Here is a 19006-nt window from a genome sequence, read left to right as displayed (position 1 = left end):
ACATAGTATAACTATTCCCATATCTACAAATAAGGAAACCAAGACTTGCCCAAGATTCTCAGCCAGATCTACTGGCTCCAAAATGTACCTGCTACATTAAAACAAAAATCAAAATGTAGGAGGTAGGGACAACCAAATCAACAGGCCAAGCCCTCAACTTGGGGAGAAATGGAACAAAATAAAGTGCCAGTGGATGAGAGATTCCAAACAGAGTCAAGAGGTTTCCCTGGAGGTTATTCTTACACATTATATAGATACCACCTTCTTAGTTTAAGCTGTATTGGACTGGGGGCTAGAGGGAAATGCCTGAAACTGTAGAGCTGTGTTCCAGTAGCCGTGTTTCTTGAAGATGATTGTATAATGATATAGCTTTCACAATGTGACTGTGTGATTGTGAAAACCTTGTGTCTGATGCTCCTTTTATCCAGGGTATGGACAGACGAGTAAAAAAGTACAGATAAAAAAGAAACAATTAACAGGGAACAAAGGTTAAAATAAACTGAGTAGATGGAAATACTAGAGGTCAATGAGAGGGAAAGGTAAAAGGCATGTATGAACTTTTTCTTTTTTATTTCTCTTGCTGGAGTGATACAAATGTTCAAAAAAATGATCATGGTGATGAACACACAACGATGCGAAATATTGTGAGCCACTGATTGTAACCATGTGTGGAATGTGTGTGTGTCAAGAATGTTTGTGTGTCTGTGCTGTTTTATCAATAAAAATATTTTTTTAATGTAGTAGTGAAGAGTATAAAGACATTCAGAGAGATAATTAAAAATAAACGATCAGCCTTTACTGTCATTCAGCTCTTGAATTATCCTTCATATTCCTGGTCATTCTCTCCTTCATCACTGCACTGGCAGCTAACACAATTCAAACTTAAAGAGAAAGTCAGGGACATTGAGTAATATCCACATATCTGAGTATGTATGAACAGGATTGCACTTTAAAATCAGAACTACATTATTTGGGATTATCTGCTGGGATCAAGCATACTTCTCCCATTTATTAGTAGAAATGGTCACTGATTCCCAGTAATAAAAGAGAGTAATATGGAAAAAGTTCACGGAAAAGAAGAAAAAGCAAAGTTGTTTTCATGCTTGCTCGGTAAGGATCCGAGTAGAAATGCTGTGTACACTTAATTCCCAGGTCCCCAAGCCAACAGAGGCGGGTACTGGGTAGTTTTAGTAATTGGCTGTGTCCATTGTTCATACGCTGAGGCATTCCAATCATTTCACATGGTCCCTTACATCCCTTTCAGAGTGATACAATAAGAACACAACTGCACAGTCCAAAAAAAGCTATCTGTAACTAAAAAGGCGGACCTAAAACATTTCTGAGCACAAATATGACTCTGGATGACCATTTTCAATCTTTCTAAATGTTTCATATTTAAAAAAAAAAAAAAAACAGCTGTGCATTCATTCCTGGTCTTAATCTACTAAAGAATTTCTTTGGGGTTGAAAAGTAACAGAGAAATAAATGCTAAACAATGTTTCCTGTATTAAAACAAACATAATCCATTTATTTTCAGAAAGATTTTGAAAGAACTACAACCCCTCAAAATGAAATTTTTACAGTTTAAACAAGCCTATATTATGCAAACACTATTCAAAGGTAAGACGTTGTTAAGGAAAATAAAACTTAAGTCAGTGTGGTGCAAAGAAATCATTATTAAATCCAAAGGTGCATTATCTGTGGGACCAAAGAACTCCATTAAAAATACAACGGCATTGTTTAATAATTAGGGTTACGTATGTGAGCTCTGGAGTCGAGGGGTCCCAACTGCTGCTCAATACCACTGGTTATTTGGGTAAACTTGGGGACAAAGCTTAGCCCCTGTAAACAGGAATTATAACACCTACTGGGCTATAATTATAACCTACGGGTTCCTTCCCGTGTAAAATGACTGAAGTAGATGGGTAAGTACTTTCTTCCTAAGCATCTGTCACCTAATAAACCCTCAGTACATGGAAGCTATCGTGACTCTCACACGCTTCAAAAGGATATGCATTTTTGCCTGTTGTGTTCATTCTTTTTATAAGGAGACACAACTTGGTCAGCTGTCATGTAAATCTCCAAAATGGCATTCGCATTTATCTATATTAATTACATCCAAACACTGCTATCCGTTATAGTACACCTCTCTCTTACTGTAAGCTGCTTCAGTTGCTTTCTGGAAAGACATAAATTACTGGCAAATATTTTTAAGAGCCTTAAGGGTATTTGAGTTAACATATGCACCACTTACATTTTCTGTAAACAGTGTGCTTACACATGATTATAAATATCTCAGTGCATAAAAGCAAACGTTTCATAGCGTTCCCACAACTGAAAAACAAAATCTTAGAAATAATTAAAGAGGGAGCAGAAGGGAGGGGTAAGTGTAAATGGTTTACTAAATCTGCAAAATAAAACTTGGAATTTTGTCTTAAAACAAAACAAAAACCTGAAAATTCAAAGCTGCCAAAACTTGAGACTAAGCAAACCGTCATGGGAAGCAAATGTTAAAATATGAAGTCCTGTGTTGAGAAGGTAACTCCACCAGTCCTGGCTAATCCAATCCTGAATCATTAATGAGACCAGCCCTGCTGGGCTGTCGTAACCACTACAAAACAGTCCAAAGGGAAAGGCAGGGGCTCATGGGCAAATATTTTCTCTGCTGTCACTAACATTTCCAATATTATCACAGCTCTACCCCGACCCCCTTTCTCACTCCTTCAGGTCACTGACTCTGCCACCAACATTTTGGATAGCAAAGAGCAGAGCATCGGCACATTGGGACTTCATCTGAGCAGAGTGTGGAGGAAAGATCACTCGACCAGAAATCAAGAGCTTAGTTTCTGGCTCCAACTCTGACGTAGCTCTGGGCCACTGGGCCAGTCACCTCACTTCTTTGGGTTCTGGTTCCCTCCTGCGTAAAACAAGATGGATTAGACCAGGGCTTCCCAGCCAGATGTCCTCAGTTCCCCAGGGTCCTGGGCAGTGGTAGTAAGAGACCATGGGATATTTTCATCATGTCAAAATGTCTGACGGAGATAGTCCATTAACTGCTATAAAGCTAAAATGTCAGGTATTTTGGCTTTAGGATGGTATTTCTTACAGTGATACTGGATGGCACCTGACGATCTGTTTGACTGTCATATGATGGGAAATGCAGAAACCTCCGACACTGTTTAACTCAGGATACTGTTCTGTGAGCTACACGTAAGAAAATCACAGTATCTCCACTAAACATAACATTCGAACAACGAATGTCTGGTTAATAAATGATGGGAAATGATTTACTACCTACCAATGCACTCTGTGTGACAGACAAGATTTCCTCAAATTGGAGGTATACCCTTTTACAGGAGCAGACTCAAGCAAATACCCTAAATATTAATAAGGTCACAGGAAATGAGAATCCACACTGCAAAGGTGAAGTGCCCAGTCCCTCACCAAGGGCACCCAATCACCCACCACTTCTGAGTAAAGAAAAGTGAATGCAACAAAGGGCCAGCCCACATCGCAATGCAAAATACCATCACCGCCGTCTTACCACGTGCAGGGCACAGTCCTGTGAATTTCACACTTATTTTCACAATGCATCATCATGGCAGTGCTATCAATCACATACTGCTATTCTCATTTTACAAATGCGGAAATCGAGGCACAGAGTGTTTAAGAAACTTGCCCAAGGACATACAACTAGTACACGCAGAGCCAGGTTTCTAAGCACCCCCACAGAAGCTGACAACTCCCTCTCGGAGAAACAGCTAAAGGAACGACGACGGGTATGCCCAAGCAGAGCCCGTGGGGGTTGGCCCCTGGTCCCGACAGCAGCCCCCAGAATGGCCCACAGCTGGGGTCCATTTAAAAACTCATTCTGCTTGTCCTAGTGAGGGAAATAGGCTGGGGAAGGAAAGGGCCACAAATACATCAACTGATGTCCACCCATTTACTTCTTATTCGGAAGACATCAAAGATTCCTACAGTCGGTCCCTCCCTTAAAAAACTGACAGTCCAATGAACTACTTCTTAGTTATACATATCTCGTGGTTACACATACACATCACGTCTAGTTTATATATATAAGACAGTCATCTGCAATGTCCTGACACGAGCAGGGTCTACACCAGAACTAGTTCCGAATCCCAATGCAGCCAATAACCAGCTGTAATACCCTCAGCATGTTTCACATCTCACAGGGTTGTGGGATGTCAGTGTAGAATGCACACAAAGCGCCAAGACCAAGCGCAGGGGTTTGAACCCTGGCTCCAGGATTACTAACCACGTCTGACTTACCCAGAACCCAAACTGACAAATCTAAGCTCCAACTCCCTCATCCATCCTGCGAGGGAAGGCTGTCTAACCCAAAGGACGGCCATGTGGATTAGATGAATATATATACATAAAGCCCCAGCAGAATAACAGACACATGGTCTACCTTTTTAAACATTTGTTAAAAAAAAAAAAAAAAAAGCTAAGCTACCTGTTTAAATCCCAGCTTTGTCACTTACTCTCTAGCCTACCTAAGGCTCAGCTTCCATCATGGCTTTTTCTAACATGCGGTGCATGGTCCAGGAATCGAACCCAGGTCTCCCGCACGGTAGGCCAGAACCCTACCACTGAGCCACCTGTGCACCACGGCCCACCACGGCTTTGTGAGAACTAAGGGAGGCAACTGTGTAAGAGTTTCGTGTACATTACGAAACACTATGTGGTGGTGGAGTTGTTAGATCTTATAAAATAATTTTACGTTAATTTTATTCACTGGCCCTTCCAAATACTATTTTCATCTTTAACAGGGAAAAACTGAGCAGAGAACCTTTAAGCTACACAAGGAAACTGCCATTTCCAAAAGTTGGGCGGAGGCAAGGAACTGGCCAAAATAAATTCACTCCAGGACAAAGCAAAAACTTTAAATAAGCCTTAAAGAAGAACATGAGAATAAATACCAGTCAGCCTATGTTTTTAAATCAGCAGCTTCACCTGCTGATTAATTCTCTGGTGCACAATCTGGGTATAATAATTCTCTTAACTTCTTCCCAGAAATGGTATTTGACTTCAGGGTGAAAAACGGCTTCACTATCAGATCTGCTTTCCCGACCATAAACTAATTTTGTGGAGGGAGCACAGAAACAAAGACCACTGACCACAAACTGAGTGTTACTCTAATTGGCCTTCTCTTAATCACACCTAAATAAAAATAAAAATAAAAAGGCCACCACCCTTCAGAGTTTTACCTTTGGTTGGCCAGAAATGTCCTCGTTCCCCAGGACTCCTCATGTTAAATATGGTAATAGCTGGCAAACAACCAGCCCAGTAAATTCCAGTGATACTTAAGGAAGCATTCATATTGCTTGAAATTACTCCGAACCCAACACTTAAGAGCTGCAGGGCTCCGGCACACAGCAGTTCTGCTGGAGCTCCGAATGTCAGAAGCAGTGGGGTGCCTTAAGAACACACAAGCTTGGAAAAAAGCAATCTACTCTTCTTTATTGCAACATTCTTCAGCAGCACTGATCTCCTACCCACGGTGCGCCCAGCTCTGCACCAGGGCAGCAGGAGGTTGCAGGGAGTAATGGAAGAAACAGGTGGCGAACGTGGGGTGCCAAAACAACAGGCTGATTTAGTCAGCTCTGTCCCACAACTAATCAATTTGGTGGGGAGGAAGGGGAGGGAATCTCAGCCATCCTGTGGTCTGACCAGGCCGACTGCCTGGACCCCCCCTCTAAGGGCTCATCAAATAGGTCAGAGTGTCAGATTTAGCAGTGTATGGTGGACACAGCCTTAGTCCCACTGTTCAGGAGTGTTACAAACTTGAAACTCTGGATATCCTGGAAGAAAGGAGAACAGCAAATACCCTTGCAGAATCACCTATTGAACTCCAGGATACACTGTGTCCTTCCACCATCTTTTTATTATGTGTATTTCCTGGGCACATACAACTGACTGCATGTTGCTTATAATACAGATAAGAACTTTAAAGTAGCTACAGAAAGTATCAGTTAACAAATTCATAGAAAAAAAAAAGGACTGACCTCATGAGAAATCAAAGTAAAGGATAAAAAAATTTACCAATCAGGTAATTTTATATCAAGGTTGGTAGCAGTTTTTATCACGTAGTATACCTATTCATGCAAGTTGCAACGTATTTAGATAGCCAGGGGACTAATACTCTTAATATTGAAAGAACTTTTGCAAATGACAAAAAAAAAGAAAGAAAAGAAAAGAAAAAGGAAGAAAATTCAATGGGTAAAAGAACAACTTAGCAAAATAAATGAAAATAAATGACAACACAAATGGCCACTAACTATATGAAAAAACATTCCGCATCACTGTAATCAGAGAGACAAATTAGGACGAGGTAGCATTTACTACTTTCCAAAGTGGCACTGAGCTTTAAAAATAAAACCTACAGGGGAGCACAGGTGTTTCACTGGTTAGAATGCTTGCCTTTCATGTGGGAGACCCCAGTTCAATTCCCAGACCATGCACCCAAAAAACAAACAAACAAACAAACAAAAAAAAAACCTAGTGTCGACAATGGTTGTGAACACTGACAGTCTCATACTCCACTTGTGGAATTCGGTACACACTCTGGGGAAGGAATTTGGCAGCGAGTATCAAAAGCCTTAGAAATATCTATGCCCCTTTGACTCAGTGATTTCACTTCTGGGAGTTCACTTTAAGGAAATAAGTATACTTACTATGATTTATGGACAAAAATGTTCATCACAGCACTATTTCTAATTATGAAAACTAAGAATAGATTTCAGTTTAAATAAAATAGTGGATCCTTAAGATAGAATAGTATGCAACCATTAAAACATGTTCTTAAGGAATGTATGTAGGAAAATGTTCACAATATTTTGAGTGATGAAAAAGCACCACTCAAACTGCACATACAAACTGCATGTATGTTAAACTTCCAATTACAATACCAGGCGGAGGAAAAATAACTGGAATGGAGTGATTAGATTACCAGAGATTTTTATTTTCTCTTGTTTTCCTGTTCTAATTTTTCAAAAAAAAATATGTATTCTTTTAAGACAAAAAAGAGGCTATTTAAGAATATTCACTTTCTTTGACATAGTAATCCCTCCTCTGGAAATCCAACCTACTGGAAAAAATCCTAACTAGAGAAACTCTACATAAAGATGATCATATATCATAGCAAAAGCAAAATTAAAAAAATAATAATAAAAAGATGGAATCAAGCAAATATTCAACCAAAGGGCAATAGCCAAAATAAAACATCTTACTTAGAATATTATTTAATCCTTAAAATTAAATTGATGAAGAATGTTTGAAAATGTGAAAAATATTTATAATTACTTTATATGAAGAAAGGCAGAACCAAAAACTGTACATGTGTATGATTATCAACCACTCTTTTTTTAGATCTAAAGAAAGGAAAAAAGGAAGTTTTTATACCAAAATAGTAATAGAGGTGGGATACTGATATTTTTCTTCTAGGTTTTTCAAAGCTCCTTAACTACTTTTAAATGTAACTACTTTCAAAATAACCCCAAAAATCTTGTAAATGTGCCAGAGAAAATCAACAAGTAAAAATGAGTTAATTATGTACAAAAGGTAGGAAATAATTATGTTGCTATATGAACCACCTTAAAATCTTACAATGTTTATTTTTAGTTGTAACCATTTCCCTTATATCTCTCCAAAACTATACCTCACAGGGGCCACTATATAGTGTTTCTTACTTTAAATAGTAACATAAATGAAAAGACTAACACAAATGCAAAATTTACAGAATATGTTTTTCCCCTAAGAATCCTCTTAAAGATTTAAAAGTGCTTTAAATGCTGTAAAAAAGTAAATGTCCTTAATGCTTAACACAAGAAAAGATCCAGAAAAGAAAGCCATGTTCTCAGTAAAAATAATAGTAAGTAATAATTAAAATATACTTGTCCTCAAACTTCAATGTCACAACACTTTCTAGACACCTACACAAAAGAGCATGTGAAAGCACAAAATTAATACAAAAGTTTCTTTGCAGCTTACCACATTTACCATTTAAAGAAGTTATAGGTCAGCACTATCTAGTTTTGTGGCTATTCATATTCAGAAAGTCAACAGAATACATTAGTGAATAAACACTATTCTTCTCATTTGAATGCGGGTTAACTACGCCAAAATAGTAACCTCACCCTACGAGGTGCCATTTAAAACAAATATTTATTATCTTTGAGACTTAAAAGCCTCCCAAAATCATCTCTCAAAGAGAGATGAGAGTGAAAAGATGAAGAGACTAAAAAGAGGCAAACAACAATAATTTTTAAAATACACCTGTCTCTGAACAAGATAGCAACCACAGCTCTTGTACAACACGTTACGCAGCAGGCAAAGCTATATTTTGAGAGGATGCTTATTTGTTCGAAGACAACCTGTTATTAAGGAGACAACATCTGACTCCTATCAAAGTATGATCATCACACTTTCCTTACCCCACAAGGTATACACACACTCTCTTCACAGGAATAAATAAACATGACGGCGGGAGAGCTACTCCAGAAACAGGTTCGGCAACACTCATACATTCAACCTGTGTTTGTGTGGCAATAAGTCCATCTTGGCATGATGTCTGCCTGATACATTCAGAGAACCCAGAGTCACTAATTCACTAACAGGGTTCCAAGATCCTGCCCAAGGAACTGACTTGAGACCAGAAACCGCCCCAGGCGGGCCACTTCAGTCCAACGGGAAACGAGACGCAGGCTCCTCTTACTCATTCCCCGTCCAGAAGTCCAAAAGCAACACAGCTGGACTCGGGTTACTGGTCTGCAGTTCCAGAACAAGGGAATGTACAATAACCCCCCCAAGAGCTTGTTCATGCATATCCAGTAAAAGTCCAGACTTTTGAGGAGCTGGTAGAACAGGGTTCTGCCAAGACAAGCACAGAAGGGTGAGGGAGATGCTAGCATGATTAATCAATGCCACCTGGGGCAGCAACTCTGGGTGTGTCTGAAAGGCACCTCAGCCATTGCAGGCAGTGACGAGAAGTCCTTCAGCTACTGCCACTGAGAACGGGATTTTCTATTGGAGACACTTCCACCTTAACTTGTCCTAGATCAGGCTTGGCATCGAGGACTGCAAACACAGTCTCTGTCTCTGTCTCTCTCTCTCTCTCTCATTCTCTCTCGCCACAAACCCATTGACAGACATAAGAGACACTACAACATGTGCCAACTATATATCTTCGCCCCCCCAGCAAACAAGGGGTCTTTGTCTTTTTCTCAAGTCAAGTTTTGCATCTTCTAAACAACAAGAGAGGAAAACAGCAGACCAGTTCACAAGAGGAGACAAGTCCAACAGGGCTGAGTTGGGGGCCAGGGTTCCCTGGTGGTTTCAGAACCTCGAATTTACCCCCCACAGATCCTACAGTTCTTAGTCATTCTGACTGTAGGAAACCACTTTCAAAGGGTATAGATCAGTGACTAAAGGACTACAGCTCATACTCCTAGCTGTGGGCTCACCTGTCTTGTCTCTCTGGTGATGACAGACTCTTGGGGGCAGGGACCCCATCTTCCTTAGACAATGATTCCCACCCACCTAGAAAAGCAGATTACCCTCACTTCCTATCTCATGGTGCCAATGCAAACACAGATTTAGGCTGACAACACACCACTAAGACAGCAGCGCTACAAGATAATACAACGTAGTGCCCACAGCTAGGTATCCTATCAGAAAATTATACAGAAACTTATTTATTTACATACACAAATAAACTGATAAAGTAATTGCTTTGCTCCTACCACCCCCACTTTTTTACTTTACTCTTCTTTTTTTAAGGCCACAATGTATTTTCTGCTTCAAAGTTAGTATTCCTCTCAGAAAGAGGGGGAACAGCAGATCTACAGCAAAACCCCCTACTGCTAACAGTGAATACTGCTGCTTGTTCCATCCCGAGTGCATGGGCACATCCTTTCACATCTGAATCCACTTCCCTCTTTCTGCCAACAACAGCTACACCAACTGTCTTTGTAAGGAGGGCAATGCTGGGCTCCTCACATTTATCGGTTCTGCTCAGGGAGGCCTCTGATTCCTCCTTTATTTCCCTTTTCGTATTCTACTCGCTGCAGCATCCCAGATGCCCCCAGAGTAGGACTGCCTGATTGAGTGACCTTTATATCTCTTTGCACTAACACTTCTGAGGAATGTCTCTGACCCACACACAGCAGTCCTAAGACATAGGGCAATCAGCAGATTTTTTTTTTTGTATGCTATGCGGTAGGGGTCACATTTCATTCTTTTCCATGTGAATATTCTGTTATCGCAGCACCATTTATTGATTATTATTATTTTTGGCGTGCAAACCCCAGTGCTCACATGGTAGGCAAGAATTCTACCAATGAACCCCTAATTTGAAGATTATTTTTCAAAAAGACAAAAAGCAAACAAACAAAAAACCTTCATTGGCCTTATAGGAAAACGAGAGCAGCTTCCTTCTCCCTAGTGGGCTAGGCTTTCAGCAAAAAGCAGGCACTTTCAATAGAAAAAATTATTATAGAACCCAGCCAAAGCAATGCATCTCTAGCACTACCAAAAATAGATAAATAAACAAAAACAAAAATAAAACAAAACCTTGGTTTCCCCAGATACACCCTGCAGTAATTCCAAAACATCCCTGATATAAGACTCACTTAGCAATTTCTCAAATACACCTCTTTACAGATACCATTGCAGACTACTGAATCAGAATCGCAAGGAAGACATCCCTGGGTATTCTCGTCCTGAGACAAGTTAGGGGAACAGTGCTTCACAGACACTTTCCCTTCCACCAGTGCCCACCTAGGCAGGGAGATATGAAACACAAGGGCTGGGATGGTTAGCCAAAGCAAGCACCCAGAGAGGTCACCTTCCAGCTCCTCACTGGGTTTCACTCCTTTTATGGAGGGGTGGTGGGTGTCAGCTCAGTCAGTGGTACACAGCCGCCACTGCTGGACCCCTATCACCCACACAGAGCTCAGGACTCCAGCAGACAAATTCCTGTGAAGATGCCAATGGTTACAAGTCATAAGGGGCAGATTAGAGCGGAATATAAGATCTTTGTAATAGTCAGAGCTATCTGAAGATGGACTAAACTGCCTCCAAAAGTAGGAAGTTATCACAGAAAGTGTTCAAGCAGAAAAAAGGCAGGCAACCCCTTTACTGGGATGTTGTAAGAGGGTCAAATCCGGCATGGACAAACAAAGCACTAAATGAATTTCTAAGTTCCCGTCTGCACAAATCAACAAAGAGGAAAACTTCACCTAACCATTAATTAAAAGGGACAACATAAAAGTCCGTAGGTGGAGTCAGCTTTCAACTGATCCCATCTCTTCTGACAGGAAAGTAGAGACAAAACTCTGACTCACCATCAGCCTCTCCTACAAAGTGTCCTAAAGTCGGGGAGACAAGGCAAGAGTCACACAGGTGATGTGACCAAGCCCTGCTGCTCAGCTGACTCTGTGTGTTGGGCATAGGCCAGACAAGTTCTGCAAGACAGAGATGAGATGTGTGTGGCATGGCTCCTGCCCTCAAAAAGCAAAATCTTGATAAGGAAACTTAATACATCTTGGAAATTCAATTTATCATGCTTTGCCTTTACAGTTTTTGCTGGTGGTAGCAATTTACAGGGAACTCTCTTGGTAAGAAAAAAATATATATTTTACTTAATGTATATATTCTCCTAATCTAATACAAGTTTGCAATACCAAGTTCATCAAAACAAGTATAAACTTTGTTAACTCTAATTTTATAAAACTACTCCAACAGTGCCAAAAAACATACAACCAGAAACCTACAACCTCCAGATGATTCCCTGGACCAGATAAGTCCTGAAACCTAGAGGGGCCAGCCTCTCCAGAGCATCAGCTAGTTCCATCTCCCTACCCCATATTACTAACAGCCCCTTCCAACATGAAAAACTTAGACTGGCCATAGCCCAAATACCACTAAAGAGTGGGGTAGTAAAATCAAAGCTGATGGTGGAGTTAGACAGAGAAGGTAACTTTTAACAAATGAATATCATTGCTGAATCATTAAATTACTTCTTTTAGTCTCCAGTATCTTACAGCAGCTAGCAGTAAAACCTAAAATTGTGGAATTGTAACCCATATCAAACTCTGAAATCTGTTCTACAACTAATTGTTGTACTGTGCTTTGAAATGTATTCCTTTTTTATATATATGTTATTTTTCATGAACAAAAGAAAAGAGTCAATTGTAATGATAAAAAAATATTTATTCCTTCTAGTCTCCTATATTCTGGAGAAGCTAGAAGGAAAAATCTGAGACATTGGTTTGGTAGCCCATGGCAAACTCCGAGTGCTGAAAACTATTGCTTTTTTATTTCTTTGCTTTGTATATATTACACAACAAAATAAAATTTAAAAAAACCAAACTACTCCAATAGTGTCAAAAAATAAACAAATTTCAGTAAGTTGTGGCCACTCTGAACAAAATAATAGAATTGCTGAGCTAGTCATATAAGAAGTAGAAGCAACCTGAGTGAGAGGCAGAATGTACATGCCAGTGCCTTTGAGGTTAAATTCCAAAGTCAAAATGACCTTTATAAATTGCAGAAGTGATCAGAAAAAAATAATAAAAACCACATGCACACACATAAACAGAAGTTCAAAATGGCAAGTTCAGATAATACATCCGGGGAGGGAAAAATCTGGTTTTTCCCCCAAAGGTAAAGCATTGCAATTACTGCTTTAAACAAAAAAAGGTCTTCAAGTATCATAGTAGTCCAGAATGAAAAAATGACTAACAGTAATTATCAAACTGTGCAAATATTTATTGGGTACCTATTAGACGCCAAGGAACTGTATCAGGTATGCTTAGCATGGGGGCATAAGAATAAAGACACACATAAAAAAGGATACAACTCTTTTCCTCATGAAGTGCATATTAACAATCAGCCCTTGAAGATTTCTCCGAGAGCTTTTGTGTATTTGAGCTCAGCTGTACATGAGATCCAAGTGGAGTGGAAAGTGGGCAGCACAGGGAACTGGGCTGTGGACTAGAATACAGAGATACACGCTCTAAGCGGCCCTGTGACAAGGCGTACAAACTGAGGACCAGAACAGTGATCCTCCCCAAGGTCACAAAGCAAATTACTAACAGACCCAGAGCAGAATTCTGACTTCATAGCTCCTACTCAAGTGATCTTTCCAAAATCCTATACATACGGTAGACGGATGCAGAAAGAAGAGCGGAACAAAAGAAAACCTTTTTGTTTCAAGCCACTTGCAGAGAAAGGGAGGGAGGAGGAGAACCAGGAGGCGTGGGAGGAAAACGACCGGTTTAAACTGAAGCATCCAGATAGAGACGTCAAGAAAGCAAGCACTTAAGGCGCACAAACGGAATACAAGATGAAGGATGCAAGATCGCATTATACTCTCATTCAAATCATGCCTTAAGAGTCTTTACTCAGAAAATATTAAGGACTAATAGATAAAGGGTCCAAAAATGATATATATGAATGAGGCTGAATGAAAAAAAATAACCGAGAAGGAACTTAAAAATATAATTCAAATATATGTATCTCTTCTAAAGAGATAATGGAGATTCATTCTGCCCCAACAGAACAAGAAGTAAATGACATTACCCTCTATAGCTTTTATGTTAGCAATTTTTTAATTCCTTGAGAGTCAGAAGGGTTAAACTCTGAAACAGCTCATTAAAATTGGGTTCATTCTAGAAATGATTAAAATTAAGAAGCCATAGACCCCCATATATACACCTGAATGCAGAAACAGGGACTTAATCAGCAGGTTCCAATCACGTTAATGCATCGGAATCACCTGCAAACTCTGAAACACTGAAAGTTCTCAGGCTTACGGTATGACAACCCCTGAGTGTGGAGCCAAGACTCAAGCCAGCTGCTTCTGATGCAGCCAGATATGGAGCTTTGTTTCACCACCAGGTAATTCTATGGAAGGGCTAGGGAGGAGGGTTACCAGGAATGTATCTGAGAGTGGGAACTAGATCAATGCAAATTTTGTGGGCAAAATAGAATTTCTGTGGGTAGGATATTTTTAAAATGTATTGTAAGGCTTCTCTGAAGCATCCAAGCATATCCCACTGATTTAAACATTCTCTAAAGAACCTGAAGTGAGTAACTAGAATCCAGATGAACCAAAAATTGCTCCCTTATGCATAAGACGTCTAGAGGAGAGGCAGCAGAGTGGGAATTGGACAGAGAGATGTGAGGAGATGTGGCTAAAGATAATCTTTTCAGAAAAGTAAAAACATCATGAAAAAGAGATTAAACGCAATCATTCTCATCTCCCCAAAGATAATCATAAGATAGAAAGAATTTTTATAAGGAAATATGGAATAGGAAGAAAGAAAAGGAAAAGGAAAATAGCTTTAAGGTAGATTTCCTCTTCACCTGAAAGAAAAAGCAATTACTCTTGGTGATTTTTTTTAAAAGAAGAGAATTCAGTTCAAAAATTATGTAACAGGCGGCAAACCGAGGGAGTCACTTCCCATTGCAAGCAAAAGCAGAAAAGGAGCAAGAGGTGGTCCTGGATAACTGTTTAGACAATCAGACAGAAGGGCTGACAGCTCCCTGGCTTAGGAACTCAGTGATGTTTAAATTAACAACTGGCCACAAGCCAAACACAGGATCAGTGGAAAGGCTGGAAGGGTGCATTACCAGTGAGACCTTGGTAAAAACACGATGGCTTTGGATTGCAGATCCAAGAAGACTTCACCGCTAGAATCTGAGATTTAAGATCTGCACCAAGAAACAGCCTTTCATGTCTTCCATCACAGTAGTTTGGCAACTGAACTTATAATCAAAGAAGCCCTATGGGTCACATTAATCCTATTTCTGACATCAGTCTTATCACTGAACCCTTCATTTTGCAAATCACTTTACAATAGCATTTGTTATTTCCTATAACTCTCTAAAGTGGGTTAGGTTATTCCTTTAGTCCTATTTCATAGATGAAGACTCAACATGAAGCTTAAATGATTTATGAAAACCAGTTAATGGTAGGCCAAGGACTGTAACGCTTAGACTGGCCCACTGTCCACACTTCATCCTAAATCTACACTCGTTCAAAAGATTTCGCTCAGAGAAAAAGGAAAGGCAAAACACCATCATGTGCTTTTTATTAAACGCTTCAGAAAGTGCAGTTTTGATTCATGGTCACACAGCCTCCCAAGCCACGTCGGAAATTTTCAGGAACAGAGGAGTGTGGAGAATCTGGATCTTCCAAGAAGGACAGAATGTGAATAAGCCAACGCTACGTTTTCTCCTGGTAAATGATCCTGTTCTCTCTTAAAACATCTGTGATCAGAATATCCATTTCCTGGTAAGAATGAACAGACCCATTTTTTCTGAAGTTCATCATCTTCTTAACCTTTTCTTTGAAAAAAGACGTGGTTCGTGTATCAGTTTTCTGGTAAAGGTAAAATACCCCTCCAGATTAGGCTCAGGAAGGAGGCAGCTCAGTTCAACTGAACAAACAGGCACAAGACACCATCTCCTGGGAAGTGGGAGCACAGAGAGAATAAAACAGCCCCTGCTCTGAAAGGGCTTTCCAAACACCTTTTGAGTACCAGGGATTTTATATACATTCTCTTAATTAATCCTATTAGAGGGGTTAATTTCATTCCATTTTATTGGTGAGCTCATACAGCAGGGCCAGGTTTGAACCCTCGATTACAGAGCAAGGCTCCAAAGCCCACGCTCTTTCCATTAAAACAGTCTGAAAATTTTAGAATCTAAGATTGGGGGTGAGATGCATGAGATATGATTTGATTTCCTTTCCTTGGTCCAATTGGGTTAGAAAGGCTGCTCCAAGTATCCAACCGTAAAGAGGCTTTCTAAGGAGGCACTATGAATTAACCTATCCACTTTTCCTCGCCCGCCCCAGGTCCCCACCCCATCCTGCCAAATGAGCAGCAAATGTGCTGCCAGGTTGGAGGACTTGGCGAACGTCACACCACATTCCTGGGGCTGGACACAGACTCTGAAACAGCGGCCGGGCTCCGCGCCTCGGAAAGAATAATAGCAGTTGAGATTTTTAAATCATGTGCTCAGCATGCAGCCACACCAGTTTCCCCACTGCTCCTGCCACCACCTTTCAAAAACTCGAGCCAAACACACCCAACTCCTCGGGACCATCCGGTCGGAGTGTCAAAACCCAGGCGCCCTGAGGAACCCCGTCCCCATCCAGGCGGGACCCACACGCCCGGGCCGTGTGCCTGCCTCCCTTTGGCAAAGCAAAGCGTGGCCGCGAAGGTGCAAGCCTTGGGCTCGAGGCCCTGCCCCCGCTCTCCACACCGGAGTCCGGCATTCCTTCGCTCAGCGCCACCGCGGTCCGCCGCCGCCGACCCTTCGCCTGGGTCAGCCCGCCCTCGGCTCTCCCCAGACCCCAAGAAACGCGGAACCAAAAGGGCCAGACTGCCCAATTCCCCGAACTCGAGTCCTCGGAAACCGGGGTTTCTGAGACGGGCTGGCTGGCCGGCCTCCGTCCGGCTAAGGAGACGCGCGTGGGTCAGTGGGCGGCGGCCCGGAGCGCGGGGGAGGGGGCGCGCCGAGGGAGGGGCCCGACGATGCCCAAACTTTCGGGAACCCAGTGGCCTCCCTCCGCGCCGGCGGCCGAGCCCACAGAAACGAGGACGGAAGAGGGGGGACGCGCGCCCCAGGTGGCCCGGGCCGGGGTGGGGGCGGCGGTGCGCGGCCCCGGGCGCAGGGGACAGCGCCCCTCCGCGCGATACTCACCGCGCGCGGGGCCCGGGCGACACAGCCCGAGCGCCAGCAGCGCCCACAGCGGAGCGGGGCGCAGGGTGGGCATCTTCTCGGTCGCCGCCGCCGCCGCTGCCGCCTGGGCAGAGCCACATGGGGAGGGGGTCCCGACAGAGGAGCCCCCGCTTTCCCCTCCTCGCCTCCTCCTGCGGCGGCTCGCCCCGAAACTCAGGCTTAGATGCCTCGACTCCTTGCACCGCCACCCCGCCACCGCCTCCGCCGCCGCCCGAAGTTTGGCTGAAACTTTCTCGGCTGTGCAACGAAGCCGCCTCGTGTGTCCTTCCGCCTCGGCCGCCTCCTCCCACCGCCAAGCCCCGCCCCGCTGCCGCCCGGCCTCGGCCCCGCCGCCTTCGCACCCAGGGGTTTCCCGCAGGAAGAAGCGCCGGCCCGAGCTGCGCGCGGAAGGATCTGCTGCGAGCCGCCGCCGCCCCGCCGCCCTCGCCCCCTCCCCGCGGCGCCATCCTTCCCCGCCCGGGGTCGCGCTGGGACCCGCCTTCGCGCGGTCGGAGCTAGACGGCGTCGCGGGGCCATGCGGAGGGCCAGGGGGGTGCGTGTTAGGGCTGTGACCTGCAGATACCACGGCTGCCGAGATCTTGAACTTGCAGAGGGACAGACCTCACCCGTCGAGACGGGCATGATGCCCACACCCCTGCTAGCTCGAAGGAACGCCGTAGAGAAGGACCACTGTTGTCAGAGAAGGACTTGCAGACTAAGGCGCCAAAGTCCATGCAGAATGAGCAGAGCCGTCGGCTGGGTTGTGTTGCACCATTCATTCATTTGGCAAATACTACTTGAGCACCTTACTTCTCCTGTCAGTGTGCTAGTCTCAACGAAATGATACTAAAGACTCTGGATGCTCAAGCTACTGTAGGGTCCAGAAGGCAGAAACTGCTGGGAGCCGAGGGCTTCAGGGAAGGCTCAGATGGAAAAGCTGCAATGAGACCAAAATCTTGAAAGCTTACTAAAATGTGGATAGGACAAGGAGACAAGCTAAGGATACTGGTTGCAACATTGTTTCTAATAGTCCAAACTTGGAAACAACATAAATGCCCACCAATACAGTAATGAATAATTAATATAGGATATACTTAAATTGAAATGCAAGTCAGCTATGGAAGGCTATTCATTTATGTCGGGGGGATAAATCCTAAAAACAAAATGATAGGGAAAGTCTAATTGCAAGAGACATAAACTATAATGCCACTTATGTATATTTAATCCCCCCGAACAATGCCATATATTATTTATGAATTCATGCATATATAGTAAAAGAATATAACCCAGTGGTGTTTCCTTCCAGCACAGAAGAGTGAAGGTGTGACCATGCAGGAAAACAAATAGGTTTGCCATACAAAATAAAAGAGCTGAAATAAATGATAAAAGTTATAGTGGGGTAGCATCCCAGGGGAAGGCCACCATAAAAACAAAGGCACAGAGAAGGGAATAAGTGAGATGTGTTCTGGCTCTGTTAGCAGAGAGAGGAATTAGAGAGAGGAGGGTTGGGACTAGATTGTGTAAGACCTTGAGCGAGAAGCTGAGAAAGAGAAATAAGGGTCTTATCTCTCAAGCCGTGGAGAACCACTGAAGGTTTTTGAACAGGGATGAGACTAGATGTAAAGGAAGGTTGCTCTGATACTCATGTGCGAAACTGACTGTAGGGAGAAAGAGGTGAACTTGAGCCCCAGGACCGGTAGGGAGATTGTCAGACAGTGTATGGGTGAGGTGATGAAGGTCTTAATAATGAAGCGGAAGTTACAGTGGAAGGCGAGCGATGGATCTGAAGTTGGCTTTACAGAAAGGGGGGAGGCGGAGAAGGAAACGGTGGGGGTGGGGGTGAGGTGGTGCAAACCTGTATGACTAATTGCATTAGGGAGTTTACAATCCAGTTGAATGAGAAATCCTACCCACAGAACCTCTCCCTGGCTCCTGTGAGATAAAGTCCAAGCTCCTAAAAATCCAAGCTCCTAAAAATGCTACACACAACGCCTTTCTCTCACTGACCCCCTGCTTAGTCTCCAGCCTCCTTTCCTCCTCCATGCCCCATTTTGAGCTTGATACAATGACAGTATTGAACAACGTGAGATTCCCCAAGCATACCTTGCTGTTCTAGTCTCTGTACCTTCTGTTCCCTTGGTTTGGAAACACTCTTCTAGCCCCTCCCTCCTCCACGTGGTAAACTTCTAATCATCATTCATCCTTCAATCCTGAGCAGGTTTTGCCAATATTGTAACAAATTCCTGCCCCT

The 19006-nt window shown here is 42.8% G+C and overlaps 1 protein-coding gene across 1 annotated transcript in view; it reads right to left on the bottom strand.

Moving 5' to 3' along the window:
- NOTCH2 (notch receptor 2) overlaps nt 1-17052 on the bottom strand; it is a 145903-nt gene extending 128851 nt beyond the window's left edge. The window contains exon 1 of the mRNA XM_077119721.1: nt 16738-17052. Coding sequence (XP_076975836.1) covers nt 16738-16810 — 73 coding nt within the window. The 5' untranslated portion in view covers nt 16811-17052. The remainder of the gene's footprint in view (nt 1-16737) is intronic.
- Nucleotides 17053-19006: the final 1954 nt, after the last annotated feature.

Source organism: Tamandua tetradactyla, chromosome 11, assembly GCF_023851605.1.
Source record: "Tamandua tetradactyla isolate mTamTet1 chromosome 11, mTamTet1.pri, whole genome shotgun sequence".
NCBI classification, from domain to species: domain Eukaryota; kingdom Metazoa; phylum Chordata; class Mammalia; order Pilosa; family Myrmecophagidae; genus Tamandua; species Tamandua tetradactyla.
The sequence above is the reverse complement of the archived record's forward strand: the minus strand, read 5'-3'. Positions and strand labels throughout refer to the sequence as shown.